At 46.5% G+C, this 18,677-nt stretch overlaps 1 protein-coding gene across 1 annotated transcript in view; it reads right to left on the bottom strand.

Moving 5' to 3' along the window:
• cltca (clathrin, heavy chain a (Hc)) overlaps nt 1–18,677 on the bottom strand; it is a 36,173-nt gene that overhangs the window by 5,589 nt on the left and 11,907 nt on the right. The window contains exons 6-29 of the mRNA XM_077020403.1: nt 18,429–18,602; nt 13,390–13,587; nt 12,712–12,912; nt 11,454–11,606; nt 11,227–11,349; nt 10,939–11,076; nt 10,619–10,783; nt 10,222–10,402; nt 9,296–9,459; nt 7,831–7,956; nt 7,509–7,651; nt 6,991–7,225; nt 6,490–6,612; nt 6,071–6,216; nt 5,801–5,984; nt 5,316–5,508; nt 5,016–5,173; nt 4,557–4,721; nt 4,359–4,466; nt 4,006–4,173; nt 3,549–3,698; nt 3,270–3,401; nt 2,239–2,349; nt 1,144–1,314 (exon numbers count right to left, since the gene is read on the bottom strand). Of these exons, the coding sequence (XP_076876518.1) occupies nt 1,144–1,314; nt 2,239–2,349; nt 3,270–3,401; nt 3,549–3,698; nt 4,006–4,173; nt 4,359–4,466; nt 4,557–4,721; nt 5,016–5,173; nt 5,316–5,508; nt 5,801–5,984; nt 6,071–6,216; nt 6,490–6,612; nt 6,991–7,225; nt 7,509–7,651; nt 7,831–7,956; nt 9,296–9,459; nt 10,222–10,402; nt 10,619–10,783; nt 10,939–11,076; nt 11,227–11,349; nt 11,454–11,606; nt 12,712–12,912; nt 13,390–13,587; nt 18,429–18,602 (3,810 nt within the window). The remainder of the gene's footprint in view (nt 1–1,143; nt 1,315–2,238; nt 2,350–3,269; nt 3,402–3,548; nt 3,699–4,005; nt 4,174–4,358; nt 4,467–4,556; nt 4,722–5,015; nt 5,174–5,315; nt 5,509–5,800; nt 5,985–6,070; nt 6,217–6,489; nt 6,613–6,990; nt 7,226–7,508; nt 7,652–7,830; nt 7,957–9,295; nt 9,460–10,221; nt 10,403–10,618; nt 10,784–10,938; nt 11,077–11,226; nt 11,350–11,453; nt 11,607–12,711; nt 12,913–13,389; nt 13,588–18,428; nt 18,603–18,677) is intronic.

Genomic DNA, 18,677 nt, shown 5'->3' with positions numbered 1-18,677 from the left:
TAACTGTGATAAGCAGAACCTTTTCCCCCAAAGGAAGGGGTTTTGCTGGAGTGTGCTGTCCTGCGACCTGTCCTGCGACCTGTCCTGCGACCTGTCCTGCGACCTGTGTTCTACAGACATGTGTAACATTTGGATAGACTCTGTCTAGTGTATTTTTTCCTCTGGTAGCATATATAATGTACTTATAATTCAGCATGGTTGAAGTCCCTGGTTTTAATATGAATTTCTTCATATTATAAAAGGATATATCGGACCAAAATAGTATCCATATCAAGTGGAACATGTGCAGCAGTCAACACAATTGTAACCTCATCTGTAAGATACAGAGTTCTTGATTTAACCGATAAATACAAATGAAGAGAACAAGTGGTTTTAGCAATAGCGCACTAATTAGTGTGCACACATGCACAACCCCATCCTTGTTCTCACTTGAGACTTGCGAACCAAGATGGCTGCTATTAATTACAGCGCACTACTGGATGAATGTCTTTGCCATAATCTGTAGTTTCTTTCCTTCTGTTTTTGGCATTTATAGAGACAGGCGGTACATTAGGCACTCGCGTCCTCCTACTGACGGTGTTGGAATCAATAGCTTCGCTTATGCCTCCTGCCACAGCCAATCACAATTCAGGGAGCCACCCTGTTGGTACACGCTGCCATCTTAGAATGTGGTTTTCCCCTTTATTTATTTTATTTATGTTCTAAAATGAATACTAAATCCTGCTTTATTGCTTCATTTGCATGCAAGACAGAAGCAAATAACCAATCAGAAAGGTAATACGCCACAGAGCTCTCACTTAGTGCTCTATCCTGGCTAATTAGCATATTGGACTTGATGGGATGGTTCTGTGGAATCCTCTGATGAGTCCTGGGGGGGGTTCTAAAGAGAGCAACCCTATGGTTGCCACGGTAACAGAGGCTACAGTGTTTAGGATATGGGGCAATTAGGAACTGCCACAAAGCCCAAAACCAATATGCAAAGTTCAGAATGCGTATTGGAAAAATACTTCTCAACCAAATGAGTCATAAATTTGAGAACATGCATGGGAGACCCACCAGAAGAACATTAATTATTCATTGGCTTTTTTGGTTTGGTTGTTTGCGCTGTATTTCTTGTAAAGTTGTTGTTTTTCTAGCCCATACCTTGTAGAGTTTGTCTTTCTTGCACAGCTCCACGCTCTGTTTCCAGCGGTTGTTGCCTTTGAAGAGGTAGGCAGCGATTCTTCTGAACTCGATGAGCTCGTGTTTCTCGAGACGCTGGGCCAGTGAGATGTTGTCGAAGTTATCATACGCGTCTATTGACGTCCTAAGTGCCTGTGTTAGGGTTGACAAATACGGGGATAAAATAAACAGCTTTTCTTTAGGTGGATCAGACATGCTCCAAACACAAGATTGAATCTATATCTTTAAAGTTAAATCTGTAAGTATAGATTATTTATCTTGAGGCATTTTGTAGTATTTAAATGAGTGATTTCCAGAACTATTCTTTCCAGTTACACCAGTCAGCAGAAACCATTAGGGCAGAGACAGGGCCAGCTGACAAGTGGTGCCTGGAAAAAAAAGTTTACAACAGCACCGAACTGGTGCGCTAATGCTAACACATTTAACCACCGCTGGATCTTTACTCCAGTTAGTGAGCACTTACGCAGTCACATCACATAACACCATCTGAAGCGCTGAGTTTAAGGTAGCACAGGATTCATTAGCATAATGTATGCCAATTAGTTACATATAACAATTAGATAGGGAGATATTGGCAATGTAGCAATACCCATATTTATATAACAGAGGTGCAGCATACAGAATGAGCGAGATAGAGGGGAGAGAGAGAAGAAGAGGGAGAGGGAGGGAGAGATATTTCTCCAAACCTAACTCCTGTCTATGATCTCTGCCCAGCTCAACTCAGTCACTCATCACAGACTGGGATCAGGAACCAGGTTTGCCACCATTGGCCACTCAAAAACAACCACATACTGCCATACTGCTACAGGAGCTCACAACGGACCCTTTGTGCTGTGGTACTGCGACCGCACACGTGATGACACAAGCACCCTTATCTGGGAGACCACAGACATGCAGACCACAGTGTGGGCAGATGACAACAAGACATCAAAGACCGGAGATTATTCTCCGGTACACCTATCAAATGGACCCGTGAGACAAGATTCGGGATTACACGCAATCCAAAGGATTAGAGCTACACAATGGGAGAGCAGGTGGTGAATCGTGGCTACTGACCTGGTAGTCTTCCTCTGTGATGAAGAGGTTGTTAAGTGCTTCGTTGACAGACTTGTTGTTGTGGTTCTGTACAGATCGCAGGTATGGTTTGACAAGGGGAAGCTGCTTAACCTACAGAGACAGAAAGCAAGAGTTTTATTATGAGCTATTACAACTAAGTAATATTAAAGGCTCTGAAATGAAGTTTTATTTAAATGTTTGTCTTCCATTACTATATAAATATATTTACCACAGGAAAAACTACGTAAAAATGAAGACCTTCAAGATGTCCTATAGCCCTAGGTAACCCAAGTCTGTATCTTCCCTCTAATAATGTTAACCCTACTCTTCTACATGTGCATCCTATAAATAACATTTCACAGTCCACCAAGTGACAGATTTATTTAGCCAGAATTTCTCTCCTTCCAATGTAAAAACTAATGCCCTGATGTTCAGAAAAAGCTTATGCAAGCTTTTCCAAGGCTACTATAAAATACAGGAAAACCTGAGTGGTCAGCACTAGGCTGTCTGCAGTGAACTTCATGCAGTCTTTCCAGAGTCTCCCCCCAGAAACAAATAAATGTACTGTTCCATCAGCAACTGTGAACAATGCTTAGCATCTGGTGCAGGAAATTCAGAGTTATTTGTTCAAATAAATGCGTAAACCAGCAGTAGGTTGTGCGATTCTCCCTGCCGGCACCGTTGCACTCAGCTCTGCTTGAGCGGAGTTACAGGGTGTGATCCATTATGCTGCAGCTACATGAAGGTTTAAAAATTTTCTGAAGCGGTGTTCTACATTTAATCTTTTTAATGTTTCATATATCTCCAGTTTACCATCATAAAACCATTTTTAATATTCTACCTCATGTTTCCTGGGTCTCTCGGCCCATATGAAGCATGCCTTGTAGAATCAGCTCATCAAAGTCCATAACACTACACGCAGCATTATGAAAAGCAAAATGCTGATCCCTGATCAGCACTCTGACTCCAGGCGTGGAAGTGCAGACATGTCCAGGTGAGTTACCAGGCGAGTTACCTGCCCTGGTCCTTACCTTGCTGAAGAAGGTAACGGCGCGGGAGTGGTCCAGCCTCGGTGACAGGACGATGAGCAGGTCGTTCAGTAACAAGGGCTTGAACTCCAGGTAGAACTGGATGGCTTTGTAGTACAACTCCACATTGGCCACCTGGACACAAACGCACCACCACAAGAGTTATGAAGACAAGACTGTGGACCAAACGGGGGTGGAGACGGAAATGTGCCACGGTTTCCTCAAGATTTAGTTATACCGCACCGAAACACTAGGTGTCTCACTTAAGGCCCCTGGCCTTACCTTGGTGATGACGTCTTTAAACTGACCCTCCTTCCACGCGTCTGTGGGGTGGTTCATCATGGTGATGATGGCGTTGTCGTACTCCTCGTACTTGTCGTACAGGAACACCAGCTCGGCCCACAGGTGAGCCTGCTCTGCCGCGCGCAGCACCTGCGGGACAGACGGGACCGAAATGTTCAGCTCTACTGGAAATGAGCTGCGTTCTGTTAGCAGGAATGAACCGATGAGCTTGGCGCAGTAGTGTGGGTGCCAGGGGGAGATTTTTGGTCAGTACATTTAATCAACAACAACAACAACAAAAGCTCTGAGATGTTGTAGGGATTGGTTTGTGACATTAATGCTTATTCACATGGGGTCTTGCTTGTTAAACGCCTGCACTGTACGTCTTTAAACGGTACGAATCACTAAGCTAATGCAGAAGGTGCATGAAGGTGCCTGTGAATCCATCATTCTGTACCTTGGGGATGTTGACCCTGGACCAGAAGAGCTCCAGGTGCTCCCTCATCTTCTGCGGCTTGAACTTTGAGTAGAGGATGGCCAGCTCGGTGAACATGCCCATGTGAGCACGCTCCAGGCCCAGGGCCGCCTCCAGCATGGTGATTAGCTCCTCAAAATACCCCCGGTCCTGCAGCAGAGTAAGGTTTTTACTACCCCGCACAGAGTGCATACACCTGCCACCCTCCTTACACATTAAACATCTCACAGAGACTCCAAAAGGAGTTTTAGCACTGCAGCATTAAATTAAAACACACTTGTGTGTTATACTGGAAAAGCAAGCATCTTGAACAAAGGGCTTTAAGCCTAGCTTGCCTGGTAGTAGTTGATCAGCTCTTCCAGTTCATCTGCGTGTACCACGATGTGAAGGCCGCACATCTGAGCCAGCCTGAACTCTTCTCCATCCACACAGGCGAAGCACACCTACAACACCACCAGCCCAATTACGCCGCGTCACCTCGCCATCATCATTACACCAATCGGTGGCCAAATGGAGAGATGTCATTGGTTCACCTCTTTCCACGTGCGTGTGCTGTTGGCCTTGCGAGCTCCGTCCACGGCAGCCTGGTATTCCCCGAGGTGCACCAGCGTGGACGCCAGCCGGCCGAAGTTGGACACGTTGTTATAGAGCAGCTTCGCTGCCTCGTACATCTTCTCATCGTAGCAGCGATCACCAACCTTCGAAGAGCAAGATTAGGAATACTGTCAGGACACTAATCCTTTAGACAATTCTTCAATCCAGCATAATTCTTTATATATAAACTGTAGTATGACATCTGTGCAAATAAAAAATATATATACTTAAAGCTACAACTGCAAAGTTTTTGTACTGAAAGAGGACAATTATTTCTTAACTAATTTATGCTATCATGCTACACAGCTTCCATTAGCATAATTTTAACTTATAATAAGCACAACTCCTTAATGTGTTAATCTGGCGAGCGGTGTGTCCAGCCGTGAGAGGTGCCATACCTGCTGGATGTGAGCGTTATTGGGGCCGTTGATGAACTCTTCCAGCTCAGCCAGCCGGTTGGTTTTCGCCAGAGCGAAGATCAACTCCGTCTCCACGTACGACTCCCGGGCCTTTTTACGAGCCATCTGCAGGAACTTCACCAAGTCCTCCCAGTTGCCTGGCAACAGTGATATTTGTTACGTACTCGCCACCCAAAGCAAGACACACACGTGAAAACATCACAAACATTTTAAGCGCTGGGATTCCCGAATCAGGATTTCATCTTGCACAGGGCACGGACATTAAGAACCCGGTCATACCACTCTGGTCAGCAGCCTGCACCACCTCCATGTAGGCGGAGGGGTCGTCTGCCTTGATGTAGGAGTCGATGGCCTCCTTCACCAGGCCCTTCTGCAGCTGGGCCTTGGCCAGCTGACTCCACACGGCCGGCTCGTTGCAGCGCTCGGCAAACTCGTAGGCTCGGTCCAGATTCCCGATGTGCTCGATCAGAACCTGCGGGTAGAGTGTGGATGTGCAGATTATGGTATCTGAATGGGATTACAGTTTGTTGATTACTACAGCACAATAATAGAAGAGAACATGAAGAGGTGACATATGAAGTGTATTGACCTTCTAGTCTTTGAAGAAACATTCAAAGTGTAGCCCTATGATGTAATATTGTGATTAATGAAACTCCAAGTTCATATGGAGTGTTGTGAATTATAACCAGTCACATCTAATCCACGCTCTTAAAAATGACGGGAAGAAAGAGAACTAAATGGAATAGATGAATATTTTTCCAAACCTGGATCGCTGAGGTGTTGACATCAAATTTCCTGAAGATGGCAAAGGCCTCCTCGAAAAGTTCGCTGCTGATGGCGATGTTGGCGATGTCAGGGGCATCGTAGTTATCCAGACGGTTAATGTACTCCATGACGCGAGTACGGTCCGCTTTGATGGCAGTCAAAATCAGCAGATTCTGCAAGTTTCTGGGAAGGGAACAAGGCATGAATTACCAATGGACGCAAAGGGACACGAGAGCCGCGGTGTGGCTGGAGAAAGGACCGTGGCGGACCTGTGTTCACTGAATACGGAGTTGTCCAAGACGATCTTCTCCAGGAGCTCAATGAGTTCATTGGGCAGGTCTGCGGTCATGAAGGCCTTGACCGTGACGGACACCTCCTCTGGATCTTGGGTCTCGGACAGCGCCGTCTGGACCACCTGGAGAAACCATCAAAACCACTGTCAGCTTGGTGCTTTTAAACACTAAAATTGATCAGATCATTTATATTCAGTTCTTCCATGTGATGTTGATGGAAGAAATGGAGAACAAATGCAGATAAAAAAAAACATTAACTAGCGGAATTAAGGCAGGACGTATGTATTAATCCAATATAAACCTTTTCTGACAAATGAACTGTGTAAGAATCTAGAAAGATTCACAGGAAAGGCAGATGTGTTCAGTTTGGTGGGTTAGATCGGACGTCTCCGTACCTGGTCGATGAGGGGTCTTCTGAAGGGGTTGGTTTCCAGCAGTACACTGGCCCAGAGGTCTGGGTCACGGCGTCGGACCAGGTAACGAGACAGACTCTTAAACAAGGAGTTCTCATTGCACACCTAAACAAACAAACAATCAATCAATTTGTAGATCATCACTAACATGGCTAGAAAAAAAAAACCTAAACAAAACAGAACTGCACATTTAGAGCACCTGATTTACTGTTCATTAACAACCTGGATAGCGTTCACTAACGCACCGTTGTCTACGGTCTGTGCCATAGGAAAGACAGTAGAACCTTTCATCCTATTATGAAGAGTGAGAAGACTCAACTCTGCTAAATTTACACACAATACAACATCCAACGGCAGGTCATTCTACGGGTTAGGAGATCTAATCCTTCTCTCTCATATTCCATCAAATCACCAATTGGCGACAGATGGCAAATCACCACCAGATGTTGTCCACCTCGGCACCAGCAGTGACGTAGCACTCACATTGATGAGCTCCTGGTCGCACTGGCCTCTCTCGTAGGCCACGCAGGCCAGGTGGGGGTCCCTCTTCTCACAGTATTTCCCCACCACGCGGCTGTCGTAGTAGGGGTTCTCCCGCAGGAAGCGCTCCGGGTTGTTGTTGCTGTCGATGTAGATCTTTGCCAGGGCATTGTGGGTAGCGGGCTCCTCACAGCCTTCGTGAATACGAGCTTCCAGCCAGGGCAGGAGCAGCTTCAGTCTGGAGGCGGAGACGCGGAACGTGCGATTACACGCTCGTGACGAGCTTGGATTGGGCTGCTGTGATTTAACATCTGCGTTTGATGATCACTTAACCAATTAGTTCAAATCCAAGTTGTGTAAAAGCTGTGGTGCAGCCACACAGGTCTGGGAACAGTGCCACAGACAACCTTAATGGACAAGTGACCTGGCAGGAGGTCTGGGAACAGTGCCACAGACAACCTTAATGGAAAAGCGACCTAAGAGGAGGTCTGGGAACAGTGCCGCGGAGGTCTGGCATGTACCTGTTCCTCTTCTCCACTTCAGCCACCAGTTCATCAGTGGAGAACTGGCCCCTCACCACTAGGATGAGGTTCTTGATGACGTCCTCGGAGCAGTCAACATCCAGCAGGCCGCCAATCACCACGGGCAGGCGGCTGGGGTTCACCTGCAGCAAGTTCATGCAGATGGTCAGAATCTCTCGCTCACACACACAACCGTGCATAAACGAGATTTGCATTAAGTGGGCCGTTAAATGAAGACCACTGTTATCCATCAGAGGAAGAACAGAAGGCTGTATCATCTCACAGAGCTGTGGCAGGAGCACAGGAACTAGAAACTCCTCACCTTCTGCACGTAGATCTCGATGTACTTCTGCAGATTGTTGCGATACAGGTACAGCACCAGGTCATGGACAAAGTCAAAGCGATCACACACGATGATGAGAGGCAGCTGGTCGGTGAGTTTGGCCTCCTGTCCATCAAACAAGAGTTGCACAAGACAGTTACGTCACACTGCCAGAGAACAGGGACTCTAATTTTACATGGACTCTCATTGACCTACAGCCATGTCATATGTTCAAGTTCGTCAAATAGTTTTTTGTTTTTTTATTAATTCAAGGTTGAACATGAGAACATGTTAAAGATGCAAAATAAAACCAAACAAAAAATGATAGACTTGTGGATTTCCCCCCTAAAATAATTAGTTTACTAATATGCACCAGAAACATTCAACTTGAGGTTATAAATAATTTATAGAATATAGCCACTTCACAGCGTATTGAGAATACTCATCACAGGACAAATTCTCGAAGTACAGATCATCAATTATCCATCTCACACAGCTATTTAAAGGCTGAAGTACTGTTTAAATGTTCAGTTTGTTGACGGGGTCGTCCTGATTTAAAGCTTTTACCACAGCAGATTTAGGCGTACCACAGAATAAATATAATCAGAATCATGGAAAATTTAACCAAATTGTATGTAACCTGCCAAAATGATTCATATCATAATATGAAATGAAAATAACTAAGCTTTTTACAAACAAAATGTTATAACCTTTCAAAACAGGATGAGTGGCCAACATAGATGCCTCTCGGAATGTACAGATTAGAACAGAAATAAAATAGGGCACACAAGCTAAATTAAAACTCATCAAGGTGTCTCTCCAGCTTTGAAAAAAAAAATGCTATAGCGCCCTCTGTTGGCGAAGGGGAGTAAGACACGCGTGCAGAAAAACTCTGTTGGTACTCTGTGACTGCCATCAAAATCTTAATTTACCAAGATTAAGAGACAAGAACTGTGCTCTCAAACGAACAAACACAAGCAGAGATCTGGGAAATGTTTTAACATACACAGAGAAAGTATACAGCACTCCCAAAGACATGTACACAAAACAACTAAATCCTAAACAGTACACAAAGCCATATATTAGATCCACCCCGAAATAAGGACCTGGGAGGAGGCATCAACAGGATAACACAAGCTGGCTAATCTACTGCTCCAATATGTGAAATCTACAATTCCAATACAAAATCAACACTGCATTATTCCAACAAAATGAGCAGATTAGTGATGGGCAAAAATAAATCAACCACTGCTCTAAGTGACAATGAAAAGAACACAGGTCTGTTAGGGACAACGAGGACATGTCTGAGAGATCCACACAGGAGCTCCACGCGCACACAGGTCATGGAAGAGGAACAGCTTGTGACCAAAACCACGTAAGGAGATGGAGAAGAGGACCAATGCATGTTCCGTCAGTAGGCTGACGAGGAGGGGGCGTGTCCTGACCTGGAGGGGGCGTGTCTTACCTTCAGGAAGTTCTTCACGCGCTCGGGGTCGTAACAGTTGCTCTCTCTGCAGATCCGCTCCACCTCCTTGATCTGGCCCGTCTTGCAGGCGGCCTGGATGTACTTGAAGTGCACCTCGGGGTCCTGACTGAAGTTGACGATGGAGCCAAGGAAGTAGAACAAACCTGAGGAGGTGATTACACGCCATCAGACCACTGCACGCTGTGAGACACTGGAGAACACTGCATCTCTCCGTCATAGCACGAAGAGCTACTGAATGGGTTTGGGCTCCATCACTGGTCAACAAAATATATACGTACTGCAAAAAAAAAAACATTCTGCAGCACAAGTGGACTATTCAATGATCAGAGGACATCTCAACTCTGCGGGGACATCTCAACTTTGCGGGGACATCTCAACTCTGCGGGGACATCTCAACTCTGCGGGGACATCTCAACTCTGCGGGGACATCTCAACTCTGCGGGGACATCTCAACTCTGCGGACTCAAGTTTTCGGTGTCTGTAACCAGGGCCCCGATCGCCAAGCGACTGTCCTACATAGTTAAGTGCAGCAGGCTACGTGCTAGCAGCCTCCGAGAACAAGGGTGTGGCCAGAGGAGCAGGGAGGCTCATGGGAATGAAGCAAAGGCCCCGTAGCCAAGGCCAAACTCTGCTCTCAGCCTGAAAGACTTCTGGAAGTACTGGGCCAGATGCCCACTGAGAGAACTGGGACTGGGAGTACTGGGAGAGAACAGCTAGCAAGCTAGCTCTCGAAGAGCAGCTGGGCTTCGGTTGACAATAAGGTCAATAATACAGAATTACAAATAATTTGTTGATTGTAGTCTGTTCAACATGGTGAAATTATATACGCTTTGGTTGAGAAAGGCTCTCGATCTAACGAAGTCAGGTTAAAGTACAAGTTCGCCACATGACACTTGGGTGTTTACCCTCAAAGCTCTTGAAGGACTCGAAGAGCTCGGTGAGGGACTGGGTGGAGAGCTGCTCGTGGTACTTGGAGGCCACCTGCACGCAGATCTGGAGGTTCTGCCTGATGTTGGCTGAGAGCATGGCCCTCAGACACTCCAGGGAGTCCTCCACCGACAGTGAGCCAAAGAAGTTCACAAGCCACTACAGTCGAGAGACAGACAGAGAGAGAGAGACAGACACAGGGACCCAATTAGGTGAGTATTGTGTTTGCTTTGGGTTGCCCTGGATACGATGATTGACACATTTCAGATGAGTCCTCTCTACTTTCCCCGCCATCACATCACGCACAAATTGTACTTCATAGTATGAATACAAGAGACCGCATGCATAACTATGACTGCGGATGAGAGTGTGTACCTCTGGGTTGAGCAGGTGTGTGTGAACGACTGCCCGTTTGATGTCGTACAGGTCTGTGTAGTGCTCCAATGCCCTCTGGAGCAGGCCGGCTTTCTCGCACAGCTGGGCGATGTGGGCGCGATCATAATTGGTGAACATCTGATTTCCCAGGATGGCATCTGCGACCTACAGGGGGCAGAGTACACACTCAGAACGACCCTCAGGCTGCTGATTTCACAGGTGCTGATAAATATATACTCTGCCTCACAAAACAGGTTTCACAGGGTTTTGCATGTTTAATGTTCAGTTGTGTGTGTATGTGTGTGTGTGTGTGTGTGGACCTGAGGCGCATGCATGAGGTTCATCTCCAGCAGGCGTGTTTGCAGAGGTCCCTCGCTGGGCCGGTTGTTTTTCAGGGCGTCCAATAGGAAGGAGGTGCACTGCTGAATCAGGTTGTACTCCATAAACACATCCACAATCTGCAGCACAAGCAGAGAGCAGGGGTCAGAGGTCATAGAGCATACCATAGATGACATTCTGACGCTTAACCTAAAAACACAGCCATTCCATGTTCCCTTTCTGCTTCTTCTGCGCCTACGTGTCTCTGCTTCCTCGCTCGTCTTCCTCACCTGGGTGATGTCTGCCAATGGCTCCTCGTCCTGCACCAGCATCTGGGCGAACTGCAGACCCTGGTCCGGGCTGATCCGCATCACGTTCCTCAGCAGGAAGATCCAGTCTGGAGTGTAGCCCACCTGACAAAGAGCATAGGGAGTGAGACCAGGGCGAATGCTAACGATGTTGATGAAAAACGTTCATCTCCCTCTCAAGAACAGATTGTGAGAATTGGCCATCTTACCTTCTTAGCATACAGCACGATCTTGGGGAACTGGCCCGTTTCAGCAAAGCACTGGATCACTTTGTTGGGGACATTGGCCCTTAGGTAGACACTAAGGGCCAGGGTGGGGTCTACGGACTTCACAAGGTCTCCTAGTTCCTCAGAACACTCCAGCTGTATGCACACACAAGAACCACAAGTTATCTCAGCACCTCCTTGTTTTCCAGTATGGTGGAGCATAGATATTAACAAACAACCTGACCATCTACTGGGCTGGTGTGCAAAAGGCCGCAGAGCTCAGAGAAATCCCAGACTAGTTGGCCTGGACTCTTTTTTCCATTTTAAGGCTTTAAAGTGGAAAAACCCAAACAATCCCTGAACACAAACACATTACCTCACATGTACAACAGCCCAAACATCTTAGATAACAAACACACACCCTCCTGTACACAGTGTACTCCTCCAACGTACAAGGCCCACCTACTCTCTCCCTCACACACACACACACACACACACACACACACACACACACACACACACACACACACACACACACACACACACACACACACACACACACACACCCCCTCCCCCACAGGAAAAGCCTCTTGGCAGGGTGTATGCTGATCCTAATCTACTCTTTAGCTTCCATCTCCCTCTCTCCTCACTCAAAACAACAATATTTTAAAAAACATGGTAAGTCATGCATTACGGGACAGAAAGGTTCATCATCATATATCTATTTGCTAATAAAATGACAAATACTCTGCCTGGCCAAAAAAATAAATAAAAATCACCACCTGGATTTAACTAAGCAAATAGGTACGAGCCTCCTATTGGATAATTACTGCACTAGCGATGATCTTTCAGCTAGATATTGAACCCCAACTAGTGCAGTGAGTTGCTTCTCATTTCTTAAACAACCATATTGAAAGACAAATCACGTGGTCTTGGAAAAGGTAAGAGAGGCAGGTGAAATGATGTTCCCATCATGCCTAGGGCCTACTGCACACACCCGTGGGGGCGGGGCTATGATATGGGGGTGCTACAGTTGGTCAGGTCTGGGTTCAGAAGTATGTGCTCAAAGAATTGTATTTTCTAACTAAATTTTCACTTACTAAATTGTTATTACTTCACAAATAATATGCACATTTATATATTGTTTCTCCATTTATCGCAAGTCATATCATCATCAGAGCGAGCACACACACACACACACACACACACACACACACACACACACACACACACACACACACACACACACACACACACAAACCTTGTCCTCTTTGAGCCATTTCTCCAGCAGCTGCTTGCGTCCCTGCTGCAGGACAGGCCTGCACAGCTCCAGGGACTCGAATTTGTTGAGCTGGCCCTGGTCCAGCAGGATGCCAAAGTACTGCAGCAGCGGCGAGGTCTGGCCCGGCTGGGCCGGCACGCTCTGGAAGCGCCGGATGGTGTCGGGGGTTCGCAGGATCCCCTGGCACACGCAGAAGAGAAGCGTCACAGGCGCACGCGGGCACGTTAGACGTGCATGCACGAAGGACTTTGATCCTGTCCTCGGAGTGCAGTGTTGGCTCGATATGACTGGTGATTCCCACAACACTTTTAACTCTCACTGTCTTTTGTTCACCATCTATCCATCTCCCTTGGGTCCTTTATTTACATCCTTCCTCTCTTCTCCCCGTCTGTCTTCAAACCCTCTCTCTGATCCCCTCGGTCTGTGACATCCCTTTGGCTGGCTCTCTCTCTCCCCAGTCTGTCTCTCCCTTTCTCCCTCCCCGGTATCTCTCTCTCTCCCTCCCCGGTCTCGCTCTCTCCGGTCTCTCTTTCTCCCTCCCCGGTCTCTCTCTCTCTCCGGTCTCTCTCCCCCCGTCCCCGGTCTCTCTTTCTCCCTCCCCGGTCTCCCTCGCTCTCTTTCCCTCCCTCTCTCTCTCTGGTCTCTCTCTCCACTCACCTTGGGTGCGTTAGCTGCCACTTTAGCTGCGTCGGAGTAGTTGCCCGCAGCAAACAGGTTGTTGAACTTGCGTGCGAACAGCTCCTCGGCACCGGCCAGGTTGTTGCGCACGGCCATGCGCAGGGCCAGGTCCGGGTTCTGCAGCACGTTGGTGATGTACGGGATGATGTTCTCCTCCTCCACACACACGGACAGCACCTGCAGGACGAGCACACGCACACACACCACAACAAACAATGAAGAAAGCAGTTCAGACCAATGGAGAAAGGACCAATAGCATCAGTCTGAGAAAACACACAATGATGCACCAGTTCAAACCAGAGTAAATGTCTTTCACCTAGCGACACGTTCCCACCAGGTCACTGCATCTAAACGGTGTGTGTGTGTGTGTGTGTGTGTGTGTGTGTGTGTGTGTGTGTGTTCCACATTTCACCTGTAAACAACTATTTGATACGTTTCTTGCCAGACGATGGCTCAGGTGAGCACACATTCAGACGATATACACACATTCCACAACACACTCTTTAACCTTCAGCAAACACCTTCAAGCCTTCTGACTAGCTGAAAACACAAAGGACAATGGTTTATCCAAGATTGCTATTTTAGAGACACAGCGTCTTCTGGTGGTACTGTTGAGGGTTGAGCAGGTGTGCACTTATCATTCACGAGAGATTATCCAGACAACACAGTGAGAAGATGTTTGCATGAAGGTTCTCAACACGCCCTTCACCCCTTGATCCACCAATCAGATCCCATTCTGCAGAACACTGCCTCTAAATAACACCATAGCCACTAGAGTCATTTTGCCCACACGCATGTTAATTTAGTGCTATAAGAAACAAATCAATTTCCTTACTACCAAGGTCTGTCATATCAAAGAATGTGCTTTGGCAGGATAAAGTCACAAGTTTTAGCTTCTCATATAAATACTGCCTTCTCATATAAATACATAAATAGCGAATATTTGAGCGTTTTGACCCAATAAAAAGCAGCAGAGCTTAGATGCGTAACAGGAGCCTGTGTAATATCACTGCTCTTCAACTTAACCCATCACACTGAGTCAGCCTGCACATGACTGCCTGCCTGTAGTGTGTGTGTGTGTGTGTGTGTGTGTGTGTGATCTAGATCAGCAGGTCTACAGCCGTTCCTCCCCCACTCCGTATGTCCACCTGGCCACACACCACGCAGCCCCAATAATATGTCCAGCTCACAAACAGCGCTCACTCGCACAAAAGACCCGAAAGAGGAAAGACAGAGTAACGAAGGGATGGAAGGAGGAGCAGAAATGATGAGGACAAAGAATGGGGGATAAAGGCCGGGGGGGGGGGGGGGGGGGGGGCACCAGTTTAATGACGTCTCACTCCGTCACTAACTTCCCGTAATATCTCAGATCTTAGGTGGGTTTAGGGGTGGAATAAGCACAATGCAGGACATTGTATGAAACTTGTTATGCAAATTATATTATATAAATTATATTTAAATGAAATCTAGAATTTAGTCACATTTATAAATTTACACCTTAGTGTAATCGCTTGATGTGCAGTCAACATGAGTAAAATGTGGGCCAAGCTTCTGACAGAGCGTAATATGAGTGTGTGTGTGTGTGTGTGTGTGAGAGAGAGAGAGAGATGGGCCTTGTATGTCGGAGGTAAACACAGTGTACGGGAGTGTGTGTGGGCGAGTTTGTTATTGTTATTGTTATTGACTGTAGTGACGCCCATTGATGAGTTCCGGCTTTGCAAAGCATGATTGGCCAAGAGAGGCCATCAGGCTCCTCCTACTTCATGCTGAAAAGATTGAGGCCAGGAGTTAAAGCCACCTACTTCAGAATCACATGACCTCTGGCAGCGTTTCCGCCCCGCCCCTCTTCACAGCAGGGATTTACAGGGATTCCTTCTGCTCAAGTTCATGGTTCTCTCAAGTGTCCTGCTACACTCAGAGCGGTTTCTCCTCCCTCACGTTTAGGGCCGAGCAGGGATGGAGGAGATGAAGCAGAAGTGTGAGGAAGCGGGTAAAAGAGACGGCAGGTGGCCGACCACAAGTGCCATCAAACCAGCTGAAACTAAATAGAGAGGCCATATCTCTCACTTCTCTACTACAAGTGTTACACGGTTATCCCAGCTGCGTTAGTCAAAACAGCAATTAAATAATCCAATATACCGCTAAAGTAAATAGCACTTAAAGGCACACAAACACTCCCTCAGAGGTCATACACAAACAAGAGCACTATTCACAGCAGGGGGAGGACCGGGCGACCGGGCAGCGTGTGGGGGACGGGCGACCGGGCAGCGTGTGGGGGACGGGCGACCGGGCAGCGTGTGGGGGACGGGCGACCGGGCAGCGTGTGGGGGACGGGCGACCGGGCAGCGTGTGGGGGACGGGCGACCGGGCAGCGTGTGGGGGACGGGCGACCGGGCAGCGTGTGGGGGACGGGCGACCGGGCAGCGTGTGGGGGACGGGCGACCGGGCAGCGTGTGGGGGACGGGCGACCGGGCAGCGTGTGGGGGACGGCGACCGGGCAGCGTGTGGGGGACGGCGACCGGGCAGCGTGTGGGGGACGGCGACCGGGCAGCATGTGATTCGTGAAAACAAATTCATGATTCCCCTCCAACTGTTTTGATACATGGATGTGTTGGAGTGGAGTCCCTCATAACCAGCTCATCAAGGTCACACTGACTGCTGTAATGGCCTTTAAAAGATTTCCTGAGATTTTTATGAGGAAGATACTGAGCAGTTCTAACCACCCTCTCTCACATTAGCATATACACATACGCGCGCGCCCATGCACGCACACAAAAAGTGTTCACCTTTAAGAACACATCTGTACATCTTGGGTCCCATTACAGCTCTATGAAAACCCAGCATGTCCATAATCAACTCTCAGCAGCTTGGGAACTTGAGGAAACCACTGGACAAGAACGCATGTTGGATTGGGTTTCTCATCCTTCTTTAAGCACTACACTGTATTTCTATTGCTTTTAATTCCGCCATATTTTTTATAACCGCCCATATTTAACTCTGTTGGGCTAACCTGATTTGGCACTGAAGGTGAGTAGGAGAGATTCATTAAACTGCTGTGTCTTGCCATCTTTGGCCAGGGCAGAAAAAATTGGGCAAGCATATGTTTTACCACAAGTTGGGTCATACAATAAAGTGTCATCAACAAGGCTAAAATAAACGCCATAATTGTCAATTATGAATAGATTTTAAGGCTAAATGGTAAGCCTGTGGCACAGACATCAAAAGAAGCCTTTTTTTTGCCAATCACAGCAACAAAAGTCAGACGTGTGCTGAGTGTGTCCAATTAACACCTTGATGAAAGCAAGTGAGAAAAAAAAAAAAACAGCAGGAGTGAAGTGCGGTAAAAAGATGGCAGCAGAGCGAATGTGAATCACGTGAGGGAGGACCCAGGGCACAGACTGAAAGAGGCGTTAGAGATGCATGAGGAGCAGCACGCCTGCCTTACAACAGATAACACAGCCAGCACAGTGAAGGCTCTCACTCACATAAATGAGCCATCGTCCATGATTCACACCTAGGCTACATTTGGAAATTGGTAGGCTATGGTGTGCTTTTATAAAAACTATCAATTATGATTATATTGTTTAACTAAACAAGATGTACATAAGCTTGGGTTAAATAAGGTAACTACATGTTTTAGCTCATTTTCATAGCTTAAAGGAGCAATACGTCATTTTCCCATCAGTTTTTACTTCATGTTATGAATCAGCCATTATACAGACACCAGCAACATGGATGTCGGAGATTCTGGACCAAAGTCCAAATATGGCTGCCAGCGTGTGCCGGTCTCGCTCTGTAGAGCAGAAACTGGTTCACTGAGGACCACAAAGCAATGATTATTCCCCTCACGTCAGCTGCACTTTGTAAAATAGAAAGATGTAAAAAAAAAAAAAAAAAAAAAATTGTTAGTAAAAAAAGACTTGTTGCACCTTTAAATCTGTGGTTTGATATCGTGTCTTGCTGCATACAATCACATTTCAGAGGACGGTCATGACCAAACTTTTCAGCATTTTGTGTTTCTTTCTATTCATGTTTTTCTCAGTCATTTTCCGGAGTCATTTCTTGGAAGCGGAAATTAATTAGCCAAATTGGTCAACAAGCTTTTATTTGACAGTTAAAAAAAGAATCTACTCGGGGGAACTCAACCAAAATTCTTTTCACTATATGACAATAAAGTACAAAACTGTGCAAAACTCTACAAGCACAATTGCATACCGTGTTGTTCAACTTCCTATTGTTGTGTATAGCTGTTAAAACAAAGTTATTAACAGCATTCCATATAGTATAAATATAACATTAAGGTTTATGATTAAAATGCAGGCTGGGGTATGTGCCAAAAATTGGTTATATAATTTTAAGTTTTTCCTACCTTTTATACTGCTACACTTTTGTTTTTCACAAATGTGCATTATGTGGTTTGTTTTGTGTATGTTTTCTGTTTAAAGCACACCAGCCAGCTCACAGGCCTGTGGGTCTGTCCACTGGAGAACGCTCTGGGAGAACGTTCTGAAAGATCTCAGCGTTGTTTCTTCAGGATTATTTAGTGTTTGTGGAAAGTAACTGCATTTGCTACATAAATTTGTTATAATTACCATATTCAACCCTCATTTCAAGCATCGAGCGTGAAATCTTACTCATTCATATAATTACAATGGTATAATTTTTTAGTCTATATCGTAAAGCCGTATTAGGTTAACAAACACATTAAAGATTTGCAGTGGGTCAGGTAGAAAGCTAATCTCTATTGGACATTTCATAATAAACCAACACACCCACACACACACCCCCACACCCACACCCATCCATTATTGTCTCTTTCAAAGTGATCTAACTATGACAAACTAGAGTACACACCAGGCAGGAAGTGTGTCCCCACTACGTCTTCCCACTAGGGAAACAACACATGCCTCTTTTACAGCTTCTCCTAATCCTAACCAGCTGCATGTTAAGGACTCACAGGTCTTCACCGTCTCTTCAGACAGAGAAAGCGGTATGCTCGATTTACATCAAAGACATACCTGCCCTTTCCTGTTGACACCAATGATCCCGGAGCTGGCCTCATGAGGTGCTGTGACAAAAATGGTCTCCCCACTGATTCTGTTCATGTAGATACAGGTGCCGGTCTCCAGGTCGTACAGGTGGATGTAGCCATATTTGGTAATGAGGAACACTACATCCTGTTTGGGGCTGATCTGTTAGACAGGGGAGATGCATCAGGTCAAACACTGAACATTACTCCTATATTATATTAAGAATTGTTGGCGACC

The sequence above is a fragment of the Brachyhypopomus gauderio genome, chromosome 10 (genome assembly GCF_052324685.1).
Source record: "Brachyhypopomus gauderio isolate BG-103 chromosome 10, BGAUD_0.2, whole genome shotgun sequence".
Lineage (NCBI taxonomy): Eukaryota > Metazoa > Chordata > Actinopteri > Gymnotiformes > Hypopomidae > Brachyhypopomus > Brachyhypopomus gauderio.
The sequence above is the reverse complement of the archived record's forward strand: the minus strand, read 5'-3'. Positions and strand labels throughout refer to the sequence as shown.